Raw genomic sequence first — 26,048 nt, forward strand, 5'->3', positions numbered from 1 at the left:
TGAACATCTATACTGGTATTTTTAGCCCCGTAGCGCGAGCCCGAGTCAGTTGACCCATGCTCGGAGACTTGTCGTTGTAGCTCTTTTTTTTGCAGGGTAAATGTACCCTCAATCTCACTGAAAGTTAATGGGATTTAGGCTCCCAAGTAACTAAAAAAATGGGACTTGGGCTCTAACTCACCTGGTTGTTTTTGAAAAGTTAACCCCTCCATTCTATTTTCCATCAAAGGCAGCGATTTATGCAGCACTTTGGCCACTAGACTGATGTTTTAGAGTCCAGTCCTGAAAACCTTTAGACACGTGAACAACCCATTTCAATATTTTAGGACTACTCCGTAGGGACTTCAGGATCAGATCCGTACACCCCCTGATTCTCCAAGCTGCTCTATGCAGGCAGATCCTGGCATCTAGGTGGAACGATTAGCAGGATAAGGACATGAGACTTTAACCCCCACATTTTATCATCATCATCATCATTAAACTGGTATATAAATGAGGAGGTTACCATAAGGATAGTGCTGACTTGAAAATTCAGAAACAAGGAAATTATATAATTAGTCTGCCATTCCACTCTGAACATACTTCATTGTACTGGAAGGCTCTGACAATAGTGTGTTGTTAATTTCCTGATGTGGTAGTTTGTGCTAGAATGAATTTCAATGTAGTTTTTACAAATAATTTCTTAATAAAAAACTTAAAACAAAAATCAAACTATTTTTCTATTCTTGTTTTCCTTTTGCCAGGAACAAACAGTTCTCAGTGATATACTTAAACAATACCCAAGAATAAGAGTACTAAACTGTACTACTGCTTAGTAGAAAAGGTGCGCCCAATACGTACGTTTTGGAGTATATTGATCAGTCAGGTTGTGTTTCTTCATATTGAATCTATTCAGGGCTTAGTCCTGTTCTCCAATACACAGGCAATAATCATTGCACATGAACAATCTATTACTGTGCTTATAAACAGCCATCCATACTAACTGGCTTTATGAGGTATGCTATGAGGAATACCCATGTATCAAGGACGTAATGTGCATTATGGACCATAATGAGATTTCAAAATATTTATGAGACATAATTATTGTGGATGGCACTATACACTATCAAACTGAAATTCTTGGCCAGTTAAAAAAAATGTCACTTCTTATGACACACTCGGGAAACAATAACTTGTTGAAAAGTTCTTTCCTAGCAAAAGCTATTTCTCACATGCTTGTTATATTGTCTAATAAACAGGCTTAGTGGGAATGTTATTTTTGCATATGAGGAATTATTTATGTCTCATTATTTAAAATGCAGAAACATGGACTAAAAATATTGACCAAGGCAAATAAAAATATCAGTTCAACACTTTCAAAGATATAAAGACACATGTACAATAAAAATAAATGTGCCCGGATTACAGAAAGTAACTAATCAATGGATGCAGTTTTTATTCTCATAAAATGGCATGTCCAAGAGCAACTAGTATTTTTCATCTTTAATTCTTCCTTCCAATTTACTCTTTAGAGGTGAAATTCACTTCTGTGCAGAGTCTATACAAGAACTTGTCACCGGTTAAGTCCAATTTAAGCATTAAAAATAGGGCTTAAGTGAGAATCAGATGGTGCCCAAGCCTTCTGTATGTGTCTTTGCACAACTGCAACATCACTCTACAAGCTCTGATTTTACTGACAAGTCAAACAACTCAGATTTTCTCAGCAAACAGTACAGCAACACTGTCACTAGGCAGATACCTGTTAATGGCAGCAAGTTGATTTTCTCTTTCTTAGAACTAGGTATGCCTAGAAAATATGCAGGATAGGGTGAAGCAAGCTGGAATGTACAGGGAGAAATACATCTGAAAAAAGGAGGAACCAGCCAACTGAAAGCACAGAACAGGTATACAATCTCCTCCCTCAAACTTTTTTGTTATCTTGTGGGGGGTAGGGAGCAGCGAATAAAAGGCAGTCCTAATGTGATAACTTTTAACACTCAAGGTTATCCTGGGGCCCATTAACCCTCACAGCATTCCAGGAACCATATTTTCATGCAGTTATATTGGTTATATATAGTATGGCTTTAGTCCTCATAATTCAGGAATATCTTCTCTTGCTTCGGTATTTCTTACATCTCATGTTCTGTTACATTATGATTTTTCTTATGTCTTTTATGATAGAGAACTTGCTCAACCTCCTTTGTTTCTGGAGTAGTTTACTTCAGGTCCTAGTGACTTATGGGATCTAGTCATGCTTATAGGGTTTTTTCCCTACCAACTGCTCTCCTTCCAGGCTAGTAAGAATGAAGTCTTCATCTTTACGCGTGATGAGCCAAGTTACAATATACATTAGGAATTTCCTTATAAGGTCAAAATAAGAAACCAATAATCTGTATCTGAGTATCTTATTCTAAGATGTCAACAGCCAAACTCCACCAAGAGTCTCACATGTTACACATTTTCAATGTACTTGGATCACACTATAATGCAGACAACATACGATTCCCGACTACAGAGGAGGAAAAGTGAAATAAGGAGGCAAAAGGGAAATATTCTAAATGACACCAAAGTCTTTACAACAGTACTATGAAGTTCACTTGAAAATACTGCATTTCTCTGTTGTCATGGCAACTCATCCTTGGTATGCTGAAGAAGAGCAGAGCGATCTATCAGTAACATGTTTCCAAGGTGGAGAAAAGGACAGAAAGATAGTTGCTCCTTTTCAAATAAACGTTAGACACAGTATATATGTGTATAACTCAGTTTTCTTAATAGCTAGCACGCTTATCTCCAGTTTTCCCGTTATGTGTTGGCTCCAGTGACACCTACTGGGCAGAGTTTTCTCCCCTGCAGCTGAATCGGCTTGAGATTGACATCTCTGCTGCTCGTTAAAGATCAATATGGTCTCTTTTCCCAACAACACATTCCTCCTAACAAGACTGCATTGCTCATGCAAACACATACAGCTATAAACAGCAAACTAATAACATAACAGAGCAACGTTGTCTTCAGGTTCTAGTACAAACAATGCAATGTGAACAGAAGTCGGCAGAACAAAAGACTGGGGTTTTATGTACCTCACCCTAAGTCCCTGCAGCTGGGCACACCCAGATAAGAACAGTTCAATTAAAAACAGGCACCAGGATCATGAAAACAAGCGGCGAAGTCCTGGCCCCACTGAAGTCAACGGCAAAACTCCCCCTGACTTCAGTAGAGCCAGAATTTAACCCAACAATTAAGCTTTCCCTTACAGCTCCTTTGCAGGCTGTGTGTGAAAACCAGGATCCATTGAAGTTAATGGCAAAGTCCAATTGCCTGCAACAGGGCCAGGATTTCACCCTATGTATTCTCTATCAAACAGCCTTCCAGTCTTCCTTACCAAAGATTGCACCTGCCTGTAGGACACAACACTGACATTGCAGAAGAACACCATTCTCTTCTCTTTCAGAACTGGGCCTCAGAAACAGGACTATCCTCAACTTGACATCAGGAACTCGCTCCCCTGGGAATACTGAGGCCATCTACTTGATCCTGGAGGGCCTACAATGGCAATAGCAAAAGGCTCTTCTTTTCCCAGTTACCCACATCAGTGGTTTTCAAACTTTTTTTGTGGTGATGCAGTTGAAGAAAATTGTTGATGCCCGCGACCCAACAGAGCCGGGGATGAGGGGTTTGGGGTGTGGGAGGGGCTCAGGGCTGGGGCGCCGGGGTGAGGGCTGCGGTGTCAGAACAGGTAGGAACTAGCCTGCCTTAGCCGAGCAGCTCTGCCGATGGGACTTTTAACGGCCCAGTCGGCGTTGCTGACCAGAGCCGCCATGATCCAGTGCCTTACATTCTGCGACCCAGTACTGGGTTGTGACCCGCAGTTTGAAAACCACTGACCTACGTGACGCTCCAGTTTCCACTGGCTCAAGGAACGAGCCAACTCACATCCCTGCCTAGACACTAGAACACTCGGCGGCCTCGTTTGCCAATGTTTTCTGTTGGCCATGTCTTACAGTAACCCTAAAATATAAACAATTGTAGACTGTGTTCTCTCTGTTCAGCATATTGCACGAAAAAGTGTCAGTTTCACTGTTAGACCCAGCCTTTGCTTTCAAGAGTAAAGCTGATTGTTACCATTGGACTCTATTTGAGTCTAGCCTGAGTCTCGATAAGAATCTCTGAACAGCTTGGTGCCTAATACTGTATACGGTCGTCAGAAGCCTCCACTGGACACAATTGGTAGCACACATGCAAAGGACACCCAGGAATGACTGTCTATATCCTGAATTTTCCAAATCTCAAGGGAAGATTAACCCTCTGCTCACTCTACTGGTGATAGGAGAGACAATGGGGTGTGTGTGTGGAGGGGAACAAATCAATTTGTCTTTGTTTTATTATCAGGAAACCTTTAATAAGCAAACACATCCAGCAAATTCAAAAATGAAGATCTGGGGGGAAAACCTCTTGCTTAACAAAATATTCTTCACCAGTCTGGCATCTTGTTTACTATTTCATGACACTTTACAGTCAGTATCATTAGATCTGCTCTGAAGACTTCATCAACCTACATTTTCCCCATTGAATGTGCTTTAATTACTGGTTGCTTGGTCATTTTGGAGGAGAAGACCCCATTTCTCAGACTCAGCAAGAGCTGAATATTTCACCACACTGTGTTTTTATGTTAGTATCATAACATAGTGAAAGCTCATAATTTAGTAGCAGAGGGCCTGGTAACCATGGAAACAATGTTTAGAGAGAGATAGCCCCCAAACTACAGATTACTTACAGTGCTAAACGCTCTGATCAAATAATTCAATTAAAAGATGGTTATGTCAAAGTTCAGCCCTACGCATTGTGCTGCCCAAGGCCAAATTCAGTATCTAAGCACCCTCAGTTCTCTGTCCATTCTATCGCTTCCCTTTAAAACAGGTACTGAGCTATCAGACAAAGGCTTTTTGTATTAAGCTTTCTATTAGGTAGAAGGATTTTTTAACATACTCTCTGTCTTTCTTGCATTTCTTTTCTTCTCTTTCCATTCCCCTGTCCTTCATTTCAGCTTTTCATTTTGCTGCCTATTTTGGTGGACCATCTTTTTCACTGTTCATTCTCACTCAGTCTTACTTGTCTATGGTTTCTATTAGGAACAAACAAATAATATTAATACTATGTTAAAAAGAATTGAGTTTCACAGACATAATGATAGCATTAACTAATATGTACACATACATTTATGTCCAGAGACACACATGTATTCACACAAGAGGAATGTTTAAAATTCCTATTGGCAAAGACATACGTAAAATATCTAGGAATAATCACCAGAGTCACTCTAGTACCATTAGGATATACTGTACTATTGATACTACCAAGGACCTTTGTGACTCCACAGATATTTTCTCATCTGTTGATTTATGAATCGTTCAGTAAAATTACACATCCTGACCAACAAAAATAGTGGCAAGAAACAACAAAAATACTGGCAAGAAACTATCAGCAAACATGCAAAAATAAATGAAAACCACACACCACAGCTGCAATCTTACTATGGCTGTGATTTCACTATAGTAAAATATGACATCATAAGAAAAGCAGTGTGGAAAAAAAAATCAAGTAAAATGTATTGCATTTACATTGGTGACCTCTACTCTCAGAATCCCAGTCCACACCAGAATGGCCTCCAAGTCCATTTAAATGTAAATATCTGAAAACATTTGTATTCAAATATAATAATATATTTTCTTATTATTAATATTGTCTGGGATTGCAGATGTGTGTCAGATCAAAAACACATTGTAAAAGCCTTCCTCCTCATTTCCTCTCTTCCATGTATACTCTTTTCCCTCTCTATTTAAATGTATATCATATTTACCCTTCAAAATGGTGTCCTCCATGCAGTGTGACACTGCATGCATGTCAGTGGAGGTGGAGTCACACAGGCAGGTGTGGGCCCACACCGTTCCCGAAAGTACCAAAATGTCTGGTATTCTGGGCATGCATGAGGAGGAAGGGTTTGAGGAACATAGCCTGGGGCAATGGACCTCTGGACATTTCATTGGATGCAGTGGTGCCAGGGGAAGTCAAGGTTTTAATCTTTACAAGGTAGTTTCCAGATATCCTTTTGATGTAGTTAACATTGTTTAATATGTTTAATAAAGTTGCAGCCAGCTGACTCTACTTTGTTTTCAGTCTTTACTGCCTAACTGCTGTGTCCTCTACAAATCAGGAGTTCTAACTAGACAGAAAGCTAATTAAATCTGCTGTCTGGGGAAGATATTCCGAAATTATTGTAGAAATATCCTGTAAAACAACATGCAGCGGTACTAAAAAAAACAGCCCAAATGTGATTATACTGCAGTGTGTGCTATCAAAACTCAGTAGGAGCAGCAACTCCATGAATGCTCAAAATAAACTTTTTATAAAATTCACCCATTTTTTTAAGTGATACAAATTCCCACTAATTTACAATATTGAACCATTCAAAGAAAGCAGGGTTTGATTTAAGCAGAAAATGATTAGAAATATCAAAGTATCAAAACGATTATTAATGATATATTGTTTAATATGGACAAAGAATAAAATTATGTTGCAAAACTTATTAATGGAATTCGGTGGGAGACCTTGAACTAGTCCTTCCTGCTCCAGTACCAGCCCCAAACTACCATGGGGCAAACAGGGCACCAGAAATTCTGCCACTGGTTTGTATGACAATTGGTACTCTATAACCAGGTCTAAACTGATAAACTTCCATGCCAAAGACACAAGTAATTATTTGAAGATAGTCTAGATGTGTTTTGCCAATGATGTTTCAAAAATGCAGAAGCAAACAAAAACCTGTATACAAATGCAAGTTTCATCTACTGGAAAAAAACAATCTCTCTCTTATTATAAAGCTGTTCTTACCAGACTCCAATAATTTTATAAATGCTAGTGTTTGTGCTGTTTAAGGCAAATATTGTAGACTCAGTCTCACAGTGTTCCCGAAATACTGTTTTTGTTATTAATTTATTTTCAGTTTCGAAGCGTTACATATTGTCAGGAACATAGTCTCCCTTGTGGTCTGCTCCTGCTGTTTCTATTCAATTTCAATCTTGTAAATTTAGGAACACAACCTCTCTGGTGGTCCCATGTAAACTGATTACTTACAAAATTATTTCCAGAGAGATACTAACGCCACTGACGATTAATTTGCAGAATGGCGTATGCAATGACGCTTTTGAGTATGGGTTCATCAGTGATGCTAAAGCATTGACAGTGGCAAGTAAAATGTTTCTGGGCAAGAATGAGGGAAGGGATTCGTAATAACTGGTTTATAGAGATAAGACAGGAAGGGAAGGAGCATTGACTGAACCCTGGCAGGGAAAATGAACCCTGGCTGGGAAAAAATTGGAATTCTTGGGAATTACGTTACCAAATAAGTGTGCTGAGTCCCCACCTTCCTTTGATGGAAAAACAATCCTGTAATTCGCATTAGCCAAATGTTAATTATACCCACAAAAAAGTACTTGTATTGCCTCTATATGCACAGCGCAGGGGTGCACTGCACAAGTGCTAAATAGTTATGGACTGTTTATCAAGGAACAGGATCTTTCTAGCTGCAATTGTGTGGTGCAAGCACTGACCACAGACTCGTCCCCCAGTTAGCCACTTGTTCCCCTGGAAGCTGGAAATGAAGTTTTCCACTTGCATTGGGCCATTTCAATGTCCTGACTGTGTTTGTATAGTAATGGAAAAATTGAGTTTCACCTTTCAATTCTATATGCTATTCCAAATGTGTTCATTTACAGTTGGCTTTTGCTTTGTGCGTGGGTAGCTTTTGCTATGAGATGGTCTCTGATTTACTATTTGCTTTTGTTTCATGTTTGGGTGATTGTAAGATGGGATCCACTTGCAATTATTCCTAAGTGACATGTATCCCAATATCCCTGAGAACCCTGAATTAAAAGGCAGATGAGAATTTATTAAACCAGTATCTGCAGACTATTCTACACAAATCAGGCTAATGGTCACCTCCAGTGGGGATATATTTAAATAGAGAAGCTTGCAACATCCCTGAATGGATCAAGTTTCATTGATGAAACCAGTCTGTTTTTTTACTTTGAAACAGGAAACAAGAGATGATCCCTACTGTGACAGGGCAGTTCTCTTCTGAAGATGTTTTCTGAGGCAAAGATACCAAATAAAAGATCATGGTTTAAAAAACAAAAACAAAAACAAAAACAAACAAACAAAAAAATATAAGAAAAGTCACCATAAAACTGGCTGCATCAGAAAGCCACATGATTATTACATTATGAAATATTCGGTAATGAAAAACGATCATTTTTATTCTTTATTTAGTCCAATATTAATATATTTGACAAAATTATGTCAGTATAATATGAACATGTGATCTCAAAGATAAGAAATTGATTTTTAAATTGGATTTCACATGTTTCATGCCATTTATTATCTACAGCTGCCCTGGATCTTAGAATATGTTAAATATAATTTTCTCAAACTGATGAAAATGGTCCCAATGCCATTTTGGTTGTAAGTGTTCTTCAAACACTGTACTGTACAGTACTTTTGAAAAATAATCGTTGTCAAGAACCTTAGGTTAGCTCTGTACTGCTCGTGTAAGTGATATCAGTAGTCTTTACCCTCCCGCAGCATGAAAAGCTGTTAGAAACAACACATTACTATTTTTTAAAGAAATCTTACATGCAAATCAGAAAGTCCTGACATATATTTTTCAGGTCTAAGATATATTTTTAATGGAAATAATTCTGTGAGGTGGGGGGTCAGCGAAATTAAAATGGGATGTAAAATAGGTGATTTGGTAATCTAGGCACCAAAGCATCTGTGCAATATTTATGGGTACTATATTCTATGGTATATTGCACTACAGTATACTTATATGAATATATATGTTTGTGGTTTATTAAACCATAACACAGGCATGCTATACAGTGTATATATTTAAATATACAGTGAAAATGGATATAATCCGATATATGGAATTTATTCACAGTTCCACAAGGAGAAAATAATTGTGCTGTTTATCTAATTAAAGATGCACTATTTCCATTTTCCAAGAGAAGAACCAATTCATTTAACAACTTCTTAAAAATAAAGGCACGCTGCACCTGTGCAGGTATTGATGGCAAACTTTTGGCTAATACACTTAATTTTAGGACTATATTATGGCAAATTATAAAAGATACATACTTCAAAAATTGGTGGTGGGGGCAATGGAGGGTGGTTTATACACTAAAGCAGCTTAAACTAGGAAAAAATCAAGTGCATCCTTAAAAGGTGATAAAAATGACAGCAATCCAAATGTCAGAAACTGGAAACATTCAGAGAAGAGTTTTAGTGAAGAGAAATGAGCAAGAGAACATGGAGGAGAAAACTACCTTTAAGAAGCGGATTTTTTTTATGACAGCCCTGAAAAAGACAGGAGAAGGAGAAAAACTTCTGCATCAGTAAAGGGCTAGCAAAGCAAAGTACCAACAGTTATCAGCAGCAGTACACAAGGATAAAAGCAGCAACTCCAATACACAGCAGAAAGTACAAAAATGGATGTGTTAGTTATGCAGATCACAGCACAATCAGGAAAAAGGAAATACCCTCATCACCAATAAGAAACATGGAACAGTACAGTAGGGTACAGTGATGCAACGCTCTCTATATCTGTTATTCATTTTAGAAAGTGATGAGATATCTAAAGCATCTGATACTAATGTTTTAATTAATGTTGACCCCAATCCTGCAACCACACACACTTCAGATTAGCATGTAACATCGCGGATATCAATGGGATTACTGGCGTTTGTAAAGCTAAGTATGTGTATGAGTGGTTGTAGGATTGGAGTCTTAATATCAAAACTACAGTAGGGAGATGTGATGCTACAAAAAATCCCCTTGGGATTTTCTCCTTAATTAGAATGGTTGGGGACTGTTCTCCGCACCGGAGTCTGGACGTTTTATCAAGGGGTCGTGCAGTCACGCTTCATGCCCTCATGTTCCCTCCAGAGAGAATAAAGGGCAGAGGACTCTGCCTACCACCGCTTTTGGACAGTCAGAACAATTTAGTGAGCACTATGAGTGGGATCCATAACCACAGGAACTCAGAGAAGAAAAACTTTTCTAAGTTGAGAACAGGTTTTACGTCCGTCAGTTAAATCAGAGATTTGGGTCGATTCTAATTTTATTTGAACTAGTTCAGCTATCTTTTGTGCTAGGCATACAGACAACTTAATGTATGGTGTGATGAATATAGGGGGATGGTGGAATCCTATTCATTAAAGGCAGCATTTAGTGGCTATTGGGTGATTGCCATGATGTGGTCATTTGCCAGCTTTAGATGGGTGCTTAGAGCCTGTAGTATATTTCATTCAGTCAGCTCAATAGAGAATACTCTACCCTTCCTAATATTACGACACAGCTGCAGTTTGCTTTTTTAAAAATTAAGCAAACAGAGCTAAAAACATTTTTTTCCTTTTTCCGTTTTCTGCTTTTCAGGACATAGCATCAAAGGACATATAAAAAAAAGGGAATAGGATTGTTAAGAGCAGATTTATAAGTTATGGGTACACTGAGAATTATCTTAAAGTTGGTGAGATTAAAAACTTGGAGGAAAGCTGACCCAGTCAGTGCATTTATTGCCCCTTGCTTCTTTGGCCATTTTCTTGATTCCGTTTTACAGTTGCTTGGATATGGTCCTGTAAATAAATGATGGGTTGCAAAGCTTTGTGGGCAAATGGACGCCCTGGAGGGAAAACTGGACACCCGCGATGTCTATCACTATCCATCTGCACCCTAAGATTATACAGAAGAATCTGCTTTATTTCTGTCTATATTCTTATAGGTGGTGTAGAATGCAACATGCCTATAGCTAAGACTACCTGATACTTTCAGGTATAAAAGCCTTTTTTCAATTTCTTTTAACTTTACCAAACAAACCATTTTCCATGTTGCTGGTCTACCTAATGGTATTTTTTAAAAATGTTTTCTTACGTTTCTGCTAAAGCAGTTCAGACATTTCTGTGAATGAGATTAGGGAAAAATATCTTGTTTTGCCCATGTTAAAAAAATGCCTACAACTGTTTCACTGAGAAGCTCTAGTGCTTCCAAGCTTTGCAACAGGGACTTCAATTTTAGCATCCCTTTGTGTCGGGGATGTATCTTTTTGCTGTCTCTGTGCAAAGTCACTCAAATTAAGCCTAGTTATTAGCCTCTGAAATATTGTAGTTTTCACATGGCTCAGTAGAAGCTTCTTAGAGGTTGGCACATAAATTCTCTGAAGCTCCCATCTGCAAATACTGTTTTTTCTGATTGAAGAAAAACAAGATAAAGCTACAGAAAACAAATTTAATACAGAAGAAATATTTTTTTCTAATGAACTATCGACACTGAAAATGCCTGTTAAAAAGCTAAATTTCACCAAGGCAATCTCGACTTTGCTGTGTTTATTTACAGAAGTTTCTTACTCCCCGATCAAATCTCTCTTTTGCTCGGTCTGCTCCCAGATTTAGTAGGAAATAGACATATCAACCCTAAACTGAATATGACTCAAAATGTTACAAGTATTTAAGAGAAACTGGGCTAACACAATGAAATGTTTATTCATGCACTAACTGGGACATATTGCTTCTCTCAAAATGGATTAAACTTGCTCCTAAATAAAGATGTGCAATTGTCTAATCTCATGTCTTTCACTAACTCCTTTTTCCTCCCAGTGATCTTCAGAATATCTCTTTTAGAAGTTCTCCTAACTTCCTTTGTCAACATTTTCATAACTCTGGGAAGGAGCCCATCTGGCCATTGTGTCTTACCATTACTCAGTAACCAATTTTTCTATTACCTATTCTGGAGTGACTCTCTTCCATTCATTAGTCCTTCTGATGCTTGAGGAAAATGTATTCCTGTCATCAATATCCTCTCTCCTTGTGAGCAAATGAGGCAAAGAATTAAGTACTCTGCATTGGTAACCTCTTCCATCACTAAGCTTACACTAGGTAAGGTTGTCAGAAGTGCCTAAACAACTTGCAAGTCTAACTCCTATTTTCAAAAGTCACTTTGGAGCTGTCATAACTATAAAGGGAAGGGTAACAGCTGTCCTGTGTACAGTACTATAAAATCCCTCCTGGCCAGAGACTCCAAAATCCTTTTCCCTGTAAAGTGTTAAGAAGCTCAGGTAACCTGGCTGGCATCTGACCAAAGGACCAATAAGGGGACAAGATACTTTCAAATCTTGGGGGGGGGGGGAAAGGTTTTTGTTTGTGCTCTTTGTTTGGGAGTTCGTTCGCTCTTGGGACTGAGAGGGACCAGACATCAATCCAGGTTCTCCACATCTTTCTAAACAAGTCTCTCCTATTTCAAACTTGTAAGTAAATAGCCAGGCAAGGCATCTTAGTTTTACTTTGTTTTCTCAACTTGTAAATGTACCTTTTACTAGAGTGTTTATCTTTGTTTGCTGTACTTTGAACCTAAGACTAGAGGGGAGTCCTCTGAGCTCTTTAAGTTTGATTACCCTGTAAAGTTATTTTCCATACTGATTTTACAGAGATGATTTTTACCTTTTTCTTTAATTAAAAGCCTTGGGATGGTGGCAGCGGACCAGAGCTAAGCTGGTAGTTAAGCTTAGAAGTTTTTATGCAGGCCCCCACCTTTTGTACCCTAAAGTTCAAAGTGGGGATACAGCCTTGACAGGAGCCTAAGTCCCACTGACTTTTAGTGAGACTTACGCTCCTAAGGGCCAGATTTTCAAAGGTATTTAGGAGTCTAAAGATTTAAGTAAGTGCCTAGTGGGATATTTAGAAGTACTTGGGCACCTAACTCACATTCATTTAAATGGGAGTTAAGTGCCTAAGTGCTTTTGAAAACCCCACTAGCGGTCTAGCTGCATCTTTAGGTACCTATATAACCTTGAAAATCTGGCCCTAGGTGCCTAAGTCACTTTTGAAACAGGGTCTCATGCTCTTCAGAACCAGTTATGTATTTCTGAACATTTCTTATAGACCTCATCAGTTCTTGACCATTTAACTCTAAGTTTTGAAGTTTTTCTAATTCTTTATTTTTGCTCCATTTTATATTGGACACTCAATTTCAAATTCTAAAGTTTGCTGCCACCCTTTGCAGCTGAGGCTTTGTGTACATTTCACCTGCCATTTTCTAATATTTATAATTTGTGTTTCTTTATTCATACACAATAGCTTTTTAAAAATAACGCATGAATTGCTAGATCTTAAATATCGGCCGTGAGAATATATAGTAGTCCGCTTTGCTTTAAACAGCTCCCATTTTCCCTTTTTCTCCCACACCAAATTTCTTCTACCAAATGTGTACAGTCTGGGAATATTACCTTCTGAAGTCCTTTTCCCTTTATTTACTTAGACTCTGAGTCATACTGATTTTATTCCATTGGTCCTCCACTATAGGGCCTATAAAAAAATTATTACGCTTAAAATTAATTCAAATTGACTTGAATACTGCATCATGGATTGGAAAGTGGGTCAAAGACCATAACTGAGAACGTAACATGTTCAATGCCTGATGTCCTCTATTCTTTTTCACCTCTTTCCACTGTAAGTCAATGATACCTGTTCTGGGCTATCATCTGGTTTCTGAGCTCTCTTCAGGTCTATCTGTCCCTGTCCTTTGCGTTCTTGACCAAATTATGTCTCTGGGAAACTGGCTCTCAAGATCAGCAGCTTTTCCTGGAAAGGCTCCCAAAGCTGACTGGGAACTGATTGCAGATGGCAGAATAGCAGCACCGCTCACCTAGGAAGTGCCACTGGCTCATAAACCGCAGCATAATCTCCCTATCCACTCAGGGTAGCTTACCTAAAGAAAAACGAAGAAACAAACCTAAAATTAGAGGGAGACAGACAACTCAAGGACACAATGGGAAGAGAGGTGATCACAGAGTCAGCATCAGGTGTACCCTGTCTAGGGATACTGGGCAACCCTGGTAAAATAAGGGTTAATTTGGCTTAGGCTATGCTAGCAAACACATAGCCCTACAATTAATTACATTTAATTTGCTTATGCAAAATATGCCCCCAAAATGCACTTTTATTGAGGGGCAGGGGAGAGGAAAGAAGATACAATAAATAAAAGAGGTTTTGTTCTATTTTTTATATAAATGTTATGTACGGGTAAAAACTCTGCCATAGCCAGTAAAATAAGAGCTTTATTTATTTACTGGCTTGCTTACCAACAGCACCCAGGAGCTGAATAATTACAAGAGTCATACAGAGATCACATCCCATTGGCTGCGCTTGTCGATTTGTTAGAAAGGTTAGTACATGATTAAGAGATGTTGTCTGTAGCAAGTTATCAGTAGCTGGGCATAAGCCCATTAGCAGACGAATACACATAAGAACGGCCATACTGGGTCAGACCAATGGTCCATCTAGCCCAGTATCCTATCTTCCGACAGTGGCCAATGCCAGGTGCTTCAGAGGGAGTAAGCAGAAGAGGCTATCATTGAGTGATCCATCCCCTGTCATCTGCTCCCAGCTTCTGGCTGTCAGAGGCTAGGGACACCCAGAGCATGGGGTTGCATCCCTGACCATCTTGTCTAAGAGCCATTCATGGACATATCGTCCACATACTTATCTAATATTTTTTTGAATCCCGTTATAGTTTTGGCCTTCACAATATCCCCTGGCAATGAGCTCCACAGGTTGACTGTGTGTTGTGTGAAATACTTATGTTAATTTTAAGAACAGCTGCCCATAAATTTCATTGGGTAACACCTTGTTCTTCTGTTATGTGAAGGAGTAAATAACATTTCCTTATTCAGTTTCTCAACACCAGTCACGATTTATAGACCTCTATCATATCCCGTCTTAGTCATCTCTTTTCCAAGCTGAAAAGTTCCAGTCTTTTTAATTTCTCCTTGTACAGAAGCTGTTGCATACCATCAATCATTTTTATTGTCCTTCTCCATACCTTTTCCAATTCTAATATATCTTTTTTGAGATGGGATGACCAGAACTGCAAGCAGTATTCAGTGTGTGGGCATATCATGGATTTATATAGTGGCATTATTATATTTACTACCTTATTTACTGCCCCTTTCCTAATCATTCCTAACATTCTGTTAGCTTTTTTGACTGTCACTGCAAGTTGAGCAGATGTTTTCAGAGGAATATCCACAGTGTCTGCAAGATCTCTTTCTTGAGTGGTAGCAGCTAATTAAGATCCCATCATTTTGTATGTACAGTTGTTTTCATACAGTATGTATGTTTTCCTATGTGCACTGCTTTGCATGTGTCAACACTGAATTTCATCTGCCATTTTGTTACCCAGTCACCAAGAAGGTGTTATAGATGGTCATAAACTATCATTATCAGCCACCTATTGATCTGTTGGATTTTTTTTAAATTAACCATTTATTAACACTGTTCATTTATAAATGGTTAATATAGTATTATTTATAAATGTATTGTTAATATAAAGTGTGACCATTTTTCCTCCTTTTTTTGGAGGGGTTCAAAATTTGAAATATTTTAAATCTGTAATTCACGTATTTCCGGCAGGTTCATGATCAAGAGCATATCATTACAACTTCCTTGTGCTCGTAGCAAACTTTATAGTTTGTAGCAATCTTTAATTGCTGACAAACTGTTTTCAAATCACATGTTTAGTGGTAAAATGCCCAAAATGGACAGCCAGAATGAATATATTTTTGAGGAAAGTAATGATATTTTAAAAGAAAGCAGTCTCTCATACTTCTCAGCAATAATATTGACCTTGGCTTGGATTTTTTCCCCCCCAGTTCCGGCCATGCCTCAAATCTGCATTTCATGTAAGTTCCTACCTTGTACCCTGTACTGATGTTATGACAGGACCCATGATTGCTGATCCACGGTAGGCCAAAGAGGAGACCTCACTTTTCTCATAACGAATAGTCAAAACAAATGAACATTAGCTTCATCCACTTCTGGCAGCTGATGCGCAACACCAAGTGCATTACCCTTTCTTTTTATTTTGGCATATGTCTTTGTGCTGTAGCGGTCTTGAGAAATGCATAACTGGATTTTCATTTCTACATTATCAACACCCATCATAAATGAACACACACACACACACACACACACACACAGTAACCCAGTTCAAAAAATGGTATATTGCACAGTAAAACCTAAAGGAGGAAATAACACACAATCTATCAAGGGCTTTTCATATGCCATCATTCATTTCAATAGTCTCTCTTTAGTAAAATATTACTGATGAACATATAGAAGAGATTTAAAGTGTAAAAAAAATGTATATTTTAAATGAGTTAAAGCTGCTGAAAAGGCGGCATTTGTTATCCAAATTTGGAACATATGATCATTTTGCATTTTGAAGACAACCCAGATTTTTTTGCATATATGAAAAATAGTGACATTTGAATAACACTGAAATATCTTCTGAGACCAGGAAGCAGTTGTTTTACGTTTTTACCTTATTTACAACTTTACTTATGTGGCATTATAACATTAGCACTTTTTCTTATCCCTGGTAAATGGTTCTTACAAAAGGTTGTAAGAAAATAAAAAAATAATAATAATCCCAAGTGATATATTTTACCATTACATATAACCTCCTGGCCCCATTCCCACATCAGCAAGAAAAAAAAAAAACATAAGAAAAGAAACCCTAAAACTTTCCCCACATCTTTTTGTGTCTGCAACATCAACTTTATCTGTCTACAGACTTAGCCTCAAAACAGCACTAGATGTCATTTTAAATTTGAAACACCTGTATTCATAGTCCAATGGGAAAAAGTCCAATCTAGATAGGATAAAATGTAAACGGGATCTTGAGTAGGAAAGACCTAATACTGCAAAATAAATTTATGCTGGAGAAAGTACAATTGTACATGGAAGAAAATGAAAATATCAACTGGAGTTTTAAACACTTCTCAAATGTATAAAATAAATCCTATTTCATGCTGCAGACCACAAGTATAGTAGCTGATCCCAGCATAGACTCAAGAGCAATAAAAGCACCTATTCTTTTTGAAAGCTGAATGCCGTTTTTCCTCATTTTCTTGGGTTAACCTGTGTTTTATAATAACAGTGCAGAATTCTGTCTTTTGGTAAACAGAAAAGATTATAATTTCAGAGCTAAAGAAGCAGGCTTGGTATTGTGTGTGCAAGGCAGGCATTTTATTTATGCCGGAGATAAATAATTTGGGTCAAATCCTCAAATGACTTATTAGGAAAGAGGAAACATGACACCATGCCACGAATGTCTCAAAAAAATTGTAGATGCGGCCAGGAGGACTACTGAGTTCACAGGAGTATATTCGTGGCTTTGCTGGAACCAAAACTGTTCCCACCTGTGCCGTGCCCTATTGCTACTGGGTCTGTCTAGGTGTAATGAACAGCAAGTATTCTGTTGGAACATCCTCTGTATTTGCAACAAAAGGCAGGACCAACCATTCCAATTTGCATCACAGTAGGCAGGCAATATCCGCTGCAGATATGTTTTTTCTGCAGTTTCTCTTTCCTGTACATAAGCAGAAATGTCACTCACTTACCTGAGACTTCTGCACCCACATTAGTGAGTTCAGTGATTCAGGACAGAGCCCTTTGTAAATATTTTTAAAGCTCTAAATAATCAGTGCTTGACAAATAATAATAATTTCCTCCTAAAAAATTAAATTACTGTGCACCCCCTGAAACTAATATTAAAATGCTACTAGTTCTGGGCCCATAGTGTTTAACATTATTGACAAACTATCAGCCCGATCTTCTAAGTAGCCCAAAAATACACCCTACAAGAATGCACAGCAAAAATTATAACATATCTCAATGATGAGCCGCCTTATTCTTTTTTTAAAAAAGCATCTTTGAGTTTAATTCAATTATATAACAAGGGGGAAACATATGCAAAACATAGCTAGCACCACTTATATTTAATCCTCACCTCAAATTTCTGTCTGAGTTCTACATTTCCATCATCATCAGCTTCTGGAATTGGAACATTGTAGTATTCACCTTCTTCTTGGTTAAGCAACTTGTACCTGTGGAACACATGGAAGCAGGGTGACGGGCCAAATTAATATTACTTCTCATTAAAATATATTTAGTATCGTATATGTGGCCTGTCTGAAAATATAGGACGAAATCCCATCCCTACTGAAGTCAATGGCATCGTTCCCAGTCATGTCAATAAGGCCAGAATTTCAACCACTGTCACAATAGTGTAGTAAAACTATTTTATAAGGCTTAAAGTGGACATGTAATTCATTAAATAAGACAAGGACCCGACAAGATGTTGTTTTGTAAAATCAGTTTCTATGTGTTTCTGAGCAGGGTTATATTGATCATGATATATTTACTGTTATATATACACTTGCGTATTCAAGATTAATACAACGTCCACATTGCCAAATTCTGCTCTTCTAATTGAGTTTGCAGCACTGGCTGGTTGCAGGAGGAGTTTCACACACAAACTCAAATGCACTTTTTGCTTTTAGTATTTTAATTTTGGGGGGATTATTTATAATTTAAATGCTCCATGTTTACGTTAATGATCCATGAATTTAAACACAGGAAATTATGCAAAAAGCATAAGGAATGTCTTGGGGTTGAAAATATTGCTATGTAACTTTTTAAAACTTCCTCTCTTTCTAGAGCACCTCTTACCATCCACACGCTGGTATTTTCATAAGCTCTGACACCCCAAATGAAAGAGATCCCATGAAATCATTTCTAGTCGTTCGATCCCAGTCCCAAACTTCTATAGATAACCGTCGATCTTTGTCTGTAGGTTTCATTTTACTACAAAAAGGGAAGAAAAAATTAGAAAAAAGTAGGCATGCTTGAAGTTTTCAAAAGTACAATTCAATAAACCACACGGTGCTACCTACATAGATAACATAGCATTACAAAAGATTGAACTTACAATGTAAATGACTCATTCCAATGTGGGTTTAGAGTGGAACGGATGGTTTTTGTTTTTTGTTTACTTTCATTCTTCGGGTCAGGGATAAGTTTCAGCTTCACATATGGATCTGAAAGTCCATTTGGATCCATAGGGATTAAGTTTTTTGCTTCTCGTACTGCAAATGTAAAATGTATAATGTATTATTCATCTATTCATAGAAGAGAAGTAGCATAATGCTAATTATATAGGACTACAAAACATTAACAAAAGAATAACGTTAAGTCACAGGAAAGAAAAATGTAAATTACTGATTTTAAGCATATTAGAAAATAAAACTAAAAAACCCCATGCAGATCCACTAATGAGATCAGGTTAGTGGACAAAACTTTGACTGTCGTGGGCTGAGGTTCATTTCTGGATATTTGCTTCTGCCCTGAGCATGACAGGAAGAAATGGTCAGTTAGTTAGACAATGCACATAAAACACTGGCACACCACAAAGGTTATTTTCTGCCCATGGTATGACTGTTTAGCAACCAAATCCAATACAAAGAACTTCTAAGTTGGTAACTATTCTATGTGCCTTTATTAAATTGGACAAATAGCAGCTCTGTATTACATTTTGCTGCACTTGCAAAAATGAATAAAAGGAGAATTTAAGAAGTCTGGGAACATAGCAAACAGATGTATTGTTTGTTCAATTTCTGAATCACAAGACCCATCTTATTGCATTCAGCAGCCTACAAGAGTAGGATAGCTTTGCAAATGTTGGTACCTTCCCTTCGAAAAGATGTTAAGTTGCTGTCATGAAACAGAAGGGCTGTTACTTAATTCTGTAAGTTTGAAACTGGTTCATATACAACGGAAGGAGATCTTGGATATACTGTAACTGATTTAAGTTCAGAAGCCATTATAAATGCAGTTGGGTAAGCCTGCAATACCTACAAAGCCATTTTGCTTAATGTACTTTTAAAGTAATCTATGTGCTCAATTATCTAACCACAGGGCTGTTTATTTTGGTGCTTAGATAGCCTGTTAACAGGGCCACACAGGTACCTGAATTGTGAACAACAGATTTCACAGGCTATGTGTTGCATTGTGGGTAAGCTGTACACATTTTTCTATAATTGATTATTGGAGAACATACAATGTTAAACTCTTTACAGACTAGATGTTCATGAAGATGTTAGATGAAGCCACAACAAGAATGTGAACAGGCAAGTCAGAAACTTAAAACAAGGTTACTATGCTGTTTTAATTATCTCAAGTTGCACATGAAAGTTGTGGTGGCTTCCAATTTTATGATGTTGGGGGGAAACTACAAATGTGCCGATTTTGTACTTTCTAGATTCTGAATCAACTCCCCATATGGTATTGATCCCAAACAGGTGTGTGAGACAGATGAGAACAGTCTACTATAGTCTGCACATGTCCTCGTTCAAGTTGGGGGTCTCACAAGGTCATACCCTGAGAGGTGTCAAGCAACTGTTGACATCAATGGGAACTGATGCATTCATCAGAGGCTCAGCACACCCAGATTTTGGACCATCTGCGACTGCATCAGCAGCAAGCATTAATTAAACAGTCCAGCAGCCACAGCAGAGGAGTGCTTGAAATTGATGAGCAAATGTATTAACTGAAATTCTCCCCTGTGTAGAGAACCTTCACAAGTCCAATGTGCCATGAAAGTCATGCTGTTTTGAGTGTTTAAGTGAGGCTTAAGTGACAAAGCAGCTTTGCGTTCGCCCTCAGACCAGGGGTGAATTTCACCCTATTGAGAAACTGTCCCCACCCCGACTTTGTGGGGAACTCTAATTAACATTAATGCAGGTTCCATTTGTGGAACAATTGCAGGGCTTGCAACAGAGATCCACAAAACATATCACAGAAGACAATTTGGGCCTTTCACTTGCAAAGCGTACTGTGGGCTGAATAAGCATATCCAAATCATAAATATAACCAATGGCTTATTTGTATAAAATTTTGCTCACTGGAGTAGCCTTCTGAGCTACACATTTCACTGTCCTGAGATCTCCATATTCCCCAGAACTGCTCTGACTTATACTCAGTCTGCCTGTGGGCTCCGAAGGGCTATAAGCAGTCAAGAACAGCTGCAGTGCAGCGGTGTTCTGGCCTTGGCTGCTTCTTCTGAGCCTGTCCCTTGGGGCGGCAAGGGATGCTGACGTAGAGCTTTTCTGCCAGTGGTACACCAGCTGAGGGCATTCCTGAGTGCGTTGGGGGGCGAGAGGGGAGGGAGAGCAACTGCTTTTAAGACACTGGAACAGCATAAAGAGGCCTCAGGGTAATGGAGACTTTTGCCTCAAAACTATTAACCTTTATTTCTCGTTTTAAATTTCTAAATTCAATCCGTCTGCTTTCAGTGCAGCAGAACAGTCCATTTCCAAGCTCTGCCATATGCACAACAGCATTCCTACCTGATTTCTTCTGAATTCTGATGAATTGAAAACTTGGTGAAATTTTAAAAGGAAATTGCCAGCGATCACCAGAGACAATCATTTAAACTAAAAAGAGCTATTCCTCTCAAACATCACTGGAGTGGCATACCAGTTGGGTTTAAAACAAATTTTCTGACTTGGAAAATCATCCATTTAATGCTAAATGAAATGCCAAGTGATAGAGTCTCAGGTACCGGTTTTAGCGGATACCCATGTATAAGATGAAATATAGTAATACTTCTACAGGGAAATATTGGTAACTGCAAAATCACTAAAGCATCACGTTGATAAATGACTGTTGCTCGAGTTTTTCCTTATATTCAACTGATTTATTAAAGGGAACAAAATCTAATATTTGTAACAGAAATCTGTTTTCAGAATCTGCACTGAACAAAAAAGGCAAAACAGGAGTATTTATTGTTTTTCAAAACTAAATCCAGAGTGTTTTGGGTTTTGGTCCAAGTTTAACTGAACTCTCAATTTTTGGGATGTAGTTTTTGGGATGTAGTTTCTTACCCATCCCTAACATGTACCACTTCTTACAACAGCATTATAGGGACCCAATCAACTTAAAAATCTGACCCCTGACTTTGAACTTATTGTTGTCACAACTGAAACGTAAAATACTAAAAATGAAAGAAGTTAGTGAAGAGGGGGCGGGATATTTTCTCCCCCATTTTGTCTATATATTTGACAATTCTTTTTAATTGCTTCCCCAATGTAGTCAGGAAGAGTGAATTTCACCCCTGTGTACAGGGGTTACACATGACCTATGCAACAGGGCTGCCCAGAGGATTCAGGGGGCCCGGGGCAAAGCAATTTTGGGGGCCTCCATAAAAAAAAGTTGCAATACTATAGAAGACTATATTCTCGTGGGGGCCCCTGTGGGGCCCGGGGCAAATTGCCCCACTTGCCCTCCCCTCTGGGCGGCCCTGCTATGCAACACCAAGATGCTATTTGAGGGTTTAAGTGGGACTTCATATGCCTGGTGATAGCTCTCTCTGCTCAGGGGTGAATTTCAACCTCAGTTAGTCAGTTTCCTTTGTATGAGCCTTTTTATACAGCAGAAGAAAGGGGGGAAAACCCCATAAAAGCCCAGATTTTTGGGTGCCAAGTTTGAGACACCTTAGAACAGCCTAATTTTCAGAGAGCTGGTGCTCAGCACTTTTTAGATTTCTGGCCCCTTTAAGGAATTTCAGGTTTGGCACCCGAAATTACTAATCGTTTTGGAAAATAGCAAAACACAATTTTAAAATATCAGTAATTGGCACAACAGAGGTAGCACACATAGTTACAGATATAATATTACTTTGACTTCCTTTTCAAAAATTGACTCGATTTTAAGTTGACAGTCTCCCTTTAAGAGTGAAATAATGAAAGAATTGTCAGATAAGGAAAAGCATCCCCAAGAATCCCAATGCTGCAATACTGTAAATGGATCCAGAAAAATGGAGACTCAAAAGGGACTGGCTTTTGTGTTTGGAAATCACCTAGCACATAGCGGGTGCTATAGTAAATAATACTTATGACAAGCACGGAGGCGCAAGGTAGTCAACAAATAAAAATGATGATTCAGAGAAGTTAAGTGACATGCAAAAGTTACACAGTGATTCAATAGCAAATCTGGGAATACAACCCAAGAATCCTGACTCTCAATTCTTTGCTATAGAATGAAAAAAACCAAGTACCTTCTACAGAGCCAGAATCTACACCACAACCTAAGCATTGCACTGCTCCCTTTCGCCTTTCTTTTGTTTTGAGTAACAACCTCTTGATCAAAATGGGGGAGTGAATAGTGGCTACGCAGCTGATGTTGGGAACTGCATTTAAAGCAGGACTCAACTTCATTTGTTTTCGACTTGAACAGTCAAATTTTGTTCCAAAATTTGGCATAACCCTCTTCCAAGTACACTGAATTTTCACGTAATTAAAAAAATCACTAACTTTTCCAGCAAACATTTTAAAATTGTCCCTTATTTGAAACTTTGCCCTCGGAGCCTTATTTTTTTTTTTGCATTACTCTAGTTGAACCAACAGAATTCTCACTAATTCCAAACCTCACATTCTAAAATGGCATAAATCTCCTCAAAAATTTTAACAAATAAATAAGCCAGAGATTTTCTTAACTTAATCCATCTGTTTCTGTCTTTAACTTTCTGTTTTTAAAAATTAATATTACACTCTCCATCCGATTTCACAAAATGGTAATACTTTGCTCTGACTGTAGCTAAACTACCCTAACAGGTGTAGAATTTCCTGGTATGCACAACTATTGCATCTCTTTCTTTGCCTTTGTTTGTTGAAACTACTGAAGATACATGCACTGGCTTTAGAGCAAAATAATATAAAACTGCTGAATATGCAACCATTATTTGACCTTAAGTTCGAACTCGGAACTTCTGAAGAAGAATCTTCTGATGTATTCATTCCAGATGAATGTTTCTTGATTTCTTATAATAAATTAATGTATTTCATAAACTGAAGTTGGGATGCTCTCTCTCTGACCCACATGCCTGATTAGAAAACTATTTACAGTAACTAAAGCTATCCACCGCAGCAAATATTTATAGTGATTATGTCTGTTCTTGGGTGCTCCTGCTATAGAGATATCAGTTTACACTAGGCTTTCACGCCACCTATTTGCCATTGATGCTACCACCAGTCCAGCTCCAATGCTGATAGCAATAGTGGAAGCTGGTGGCTGCCAAAGTTTTAATCGCAATCTTTAACCCAGCTTGGTGCAGATCTAGATGACATAGTGTTAAAAATGCCAGTGGCCACAGAAGCATATTCAGCTCCACCAGTGGGAATGATAGCATCAAAGAGTGGTAGCAAAGGTGGGAAATTTTAGGCAAGAAATGCTAGAGGGGAGACAATCTTTCACTACAGCTGAAAACTCACATTGTGGTCATATATAGGCATATTTTCATTTGACTTGCATACCAAATGTTAACTGCTCTGTGATATCAAATGTGGAAAGAACACATCTGTTGAGCTGACTGTATTGTGTTTCTGCTTTGGAATTTAAAAATTGCACATCTTTAGATTTTTAATTTAAATACTTAATGTTAATCATTCAGCTGGTATTGAGATGTTTTACTTTGCAATTACCAGCTGTCAAGCATAGATAAGAATGAAAGCAACACAGGTTAACATGTCACATAATTTCATGTAAGGTCACAATACTATCAACTCATTATTAAATTTACTTACTTAGGGGCTGGAGGTGCAATATTTGGAAAATAACCACGCCCAATAATTGAAATGCTGGGAATACCTTTGTTTTCTAAACATTATCACAAGCTGTAAAGGAATTTATAATTTTGCTGTAGGCTAGAATTTGGTTTTACAGGAGGCCTTTCATTAATAATATATCCCTAAGTGTTTTGTAGAAATTGAGTTACTGTAGATATTGTAACCAAGTGACTTTGTGAATTCACCCTTAGCTTTCACAGTCATGAATGTTAGAAACTATTTTATCTGGCCAGGACACGGGGATCCTGGAATGTAACCAGAGTCAAGGAAAGGAAATCTTGTTTTAACTTATGTCACAGCATCGTCCAAACACTGAATTGCATTGTCAGATTCCGAGTATAAGCTGAAGTACTGCCTAGCACTTGAACCCAAGACTTCCTGGCCTAGATGTTAAAATGGTACCATCTGAGCCACCCAGGCATATTATAATACATTGTTTACTCTCAATATTTATAGAGCTGGAAGAGGACAGCTTTCAGCAGTATCCAGCAGTCAAATGACTTGCAAACCAGCTATGGCACCATTTTCAGAATAGGATGTGTTTTCCTTCTGAAAATAAAGGCGTGATTGTGGTGCATTTACAACTGTGCACTGCTGCTGTCAAATAGAAAACAACATAAACAATGACAGAAAGACACAATACGGATGTCAGAGTAAAGCACGGTGAAAGGCAGAATTATTAGCTAACATGACACAATAGCTCCATTATCCTAAAGTGTTAAAGGTGCTATACAAAGTCAAATAACGATTTTATTCAGTACCATGTTTGCACAATATATACATTTCAAAGTAGTAAAAAAATATAGATTTTTGAATATTGGTCAACTACAAATAAGAAAACGATATGAAATATTTAAAAATGTAAGGGGGTGTGGAATGGGACACTGGGTAAATATCAGCTGACAGGTGTATTTGCATATTGTATTTATACTACTTGCTTAAAATGAAAGACAGCGCTTGAGCAGGTGAAATTTTACTTTTTACAATACTTGTACAAGTCACACGGAAAGCAACAAAAAGGACAGCACAGTCAATTGATCTGCTACTACACTGATTAAATCTCTATTAATCTACAGTACTGGTCTCCAAAGTGGGGTGCACGCAAGAGGATCCTTCGGGGTGCGCGGCAGGAGGAGCGCCGCCGGAGCAGCGCTGCTTTTTATTTTCCTCCCCCTCCCTCAGCCCGGGAGTCCGAGCAGCTCTTTCCCCCCCCCCTCCCTTGGCAGTTTTACTGATGGGGTGCGCAATCAAAAAAGTTTGGAGACCACTGATCTACAGGATCCAAATGCATGCTAAAGCTGATAAAATGGCGGAGAAAACTTTAATTGAATAAAAACAAACTAATGTGAAAAATAAATGTCCTGTTTAGAAAGGATGGATACAGAACTAGACTGGGAATGAGGAAACCTGAGTTCCAGTTCTGGCTCTGACACTAACCTCCTGCCTCACCCTGGGCAAATCACTTTGCCTCTCTATGCCTGAGTTTCCCCTCATAGTTGAT

At 38.2% G+C, this 26,048-nt stretch overlaps 1 protein-coding gene across 4 annotated transcripts in view; it reads right to left on the reverse strand.

Annotated features, from left to right (window-relative positions):
• Positions 1-26,048, reverse strand: part of PRKCA (protein kinase C alpha) — a 304,778-nt gene that overhangs the window by 44,322 nt on the left and 234,408 nt on the right. For all 4 annotated transcript variants that reach the window (XM_008167621.4, XM_008167620.4, XM_008167622.4 and 1 more), the window contains 3 exons: positions 18,856-19,012; positions 18,597-18,731; positions 17,875-17,971 (listed from right to left, as the gene is read on the reverse strand). In XM_008167621.4, coding sequence (XP_008165843.1) covers positions 17,875-17,971; positions 18,597-18,731; positions 18,856-19,012 — 389 coding nt within the window. The remainder of the gene's footprint in view (positions 1-17,874; positions 17,972-18,596; positions 18,732-18,855; positions 19,013-26,048) is intronic.

The sequence above is a fragment of the Chrysemys picta genome, chromosome 12 (genome assembly GCF_011386835.1).
Source record: "Chrysemys picta bellii isolate R12L10 chromosome 12, ASM1138683v2, whole genome shotgun sequence".
Lineage (NCBI taxonomy): Eukaryota > Metazoa > Chordata > Testudines > Emydidae > Chrysemys > Chrysemys picta.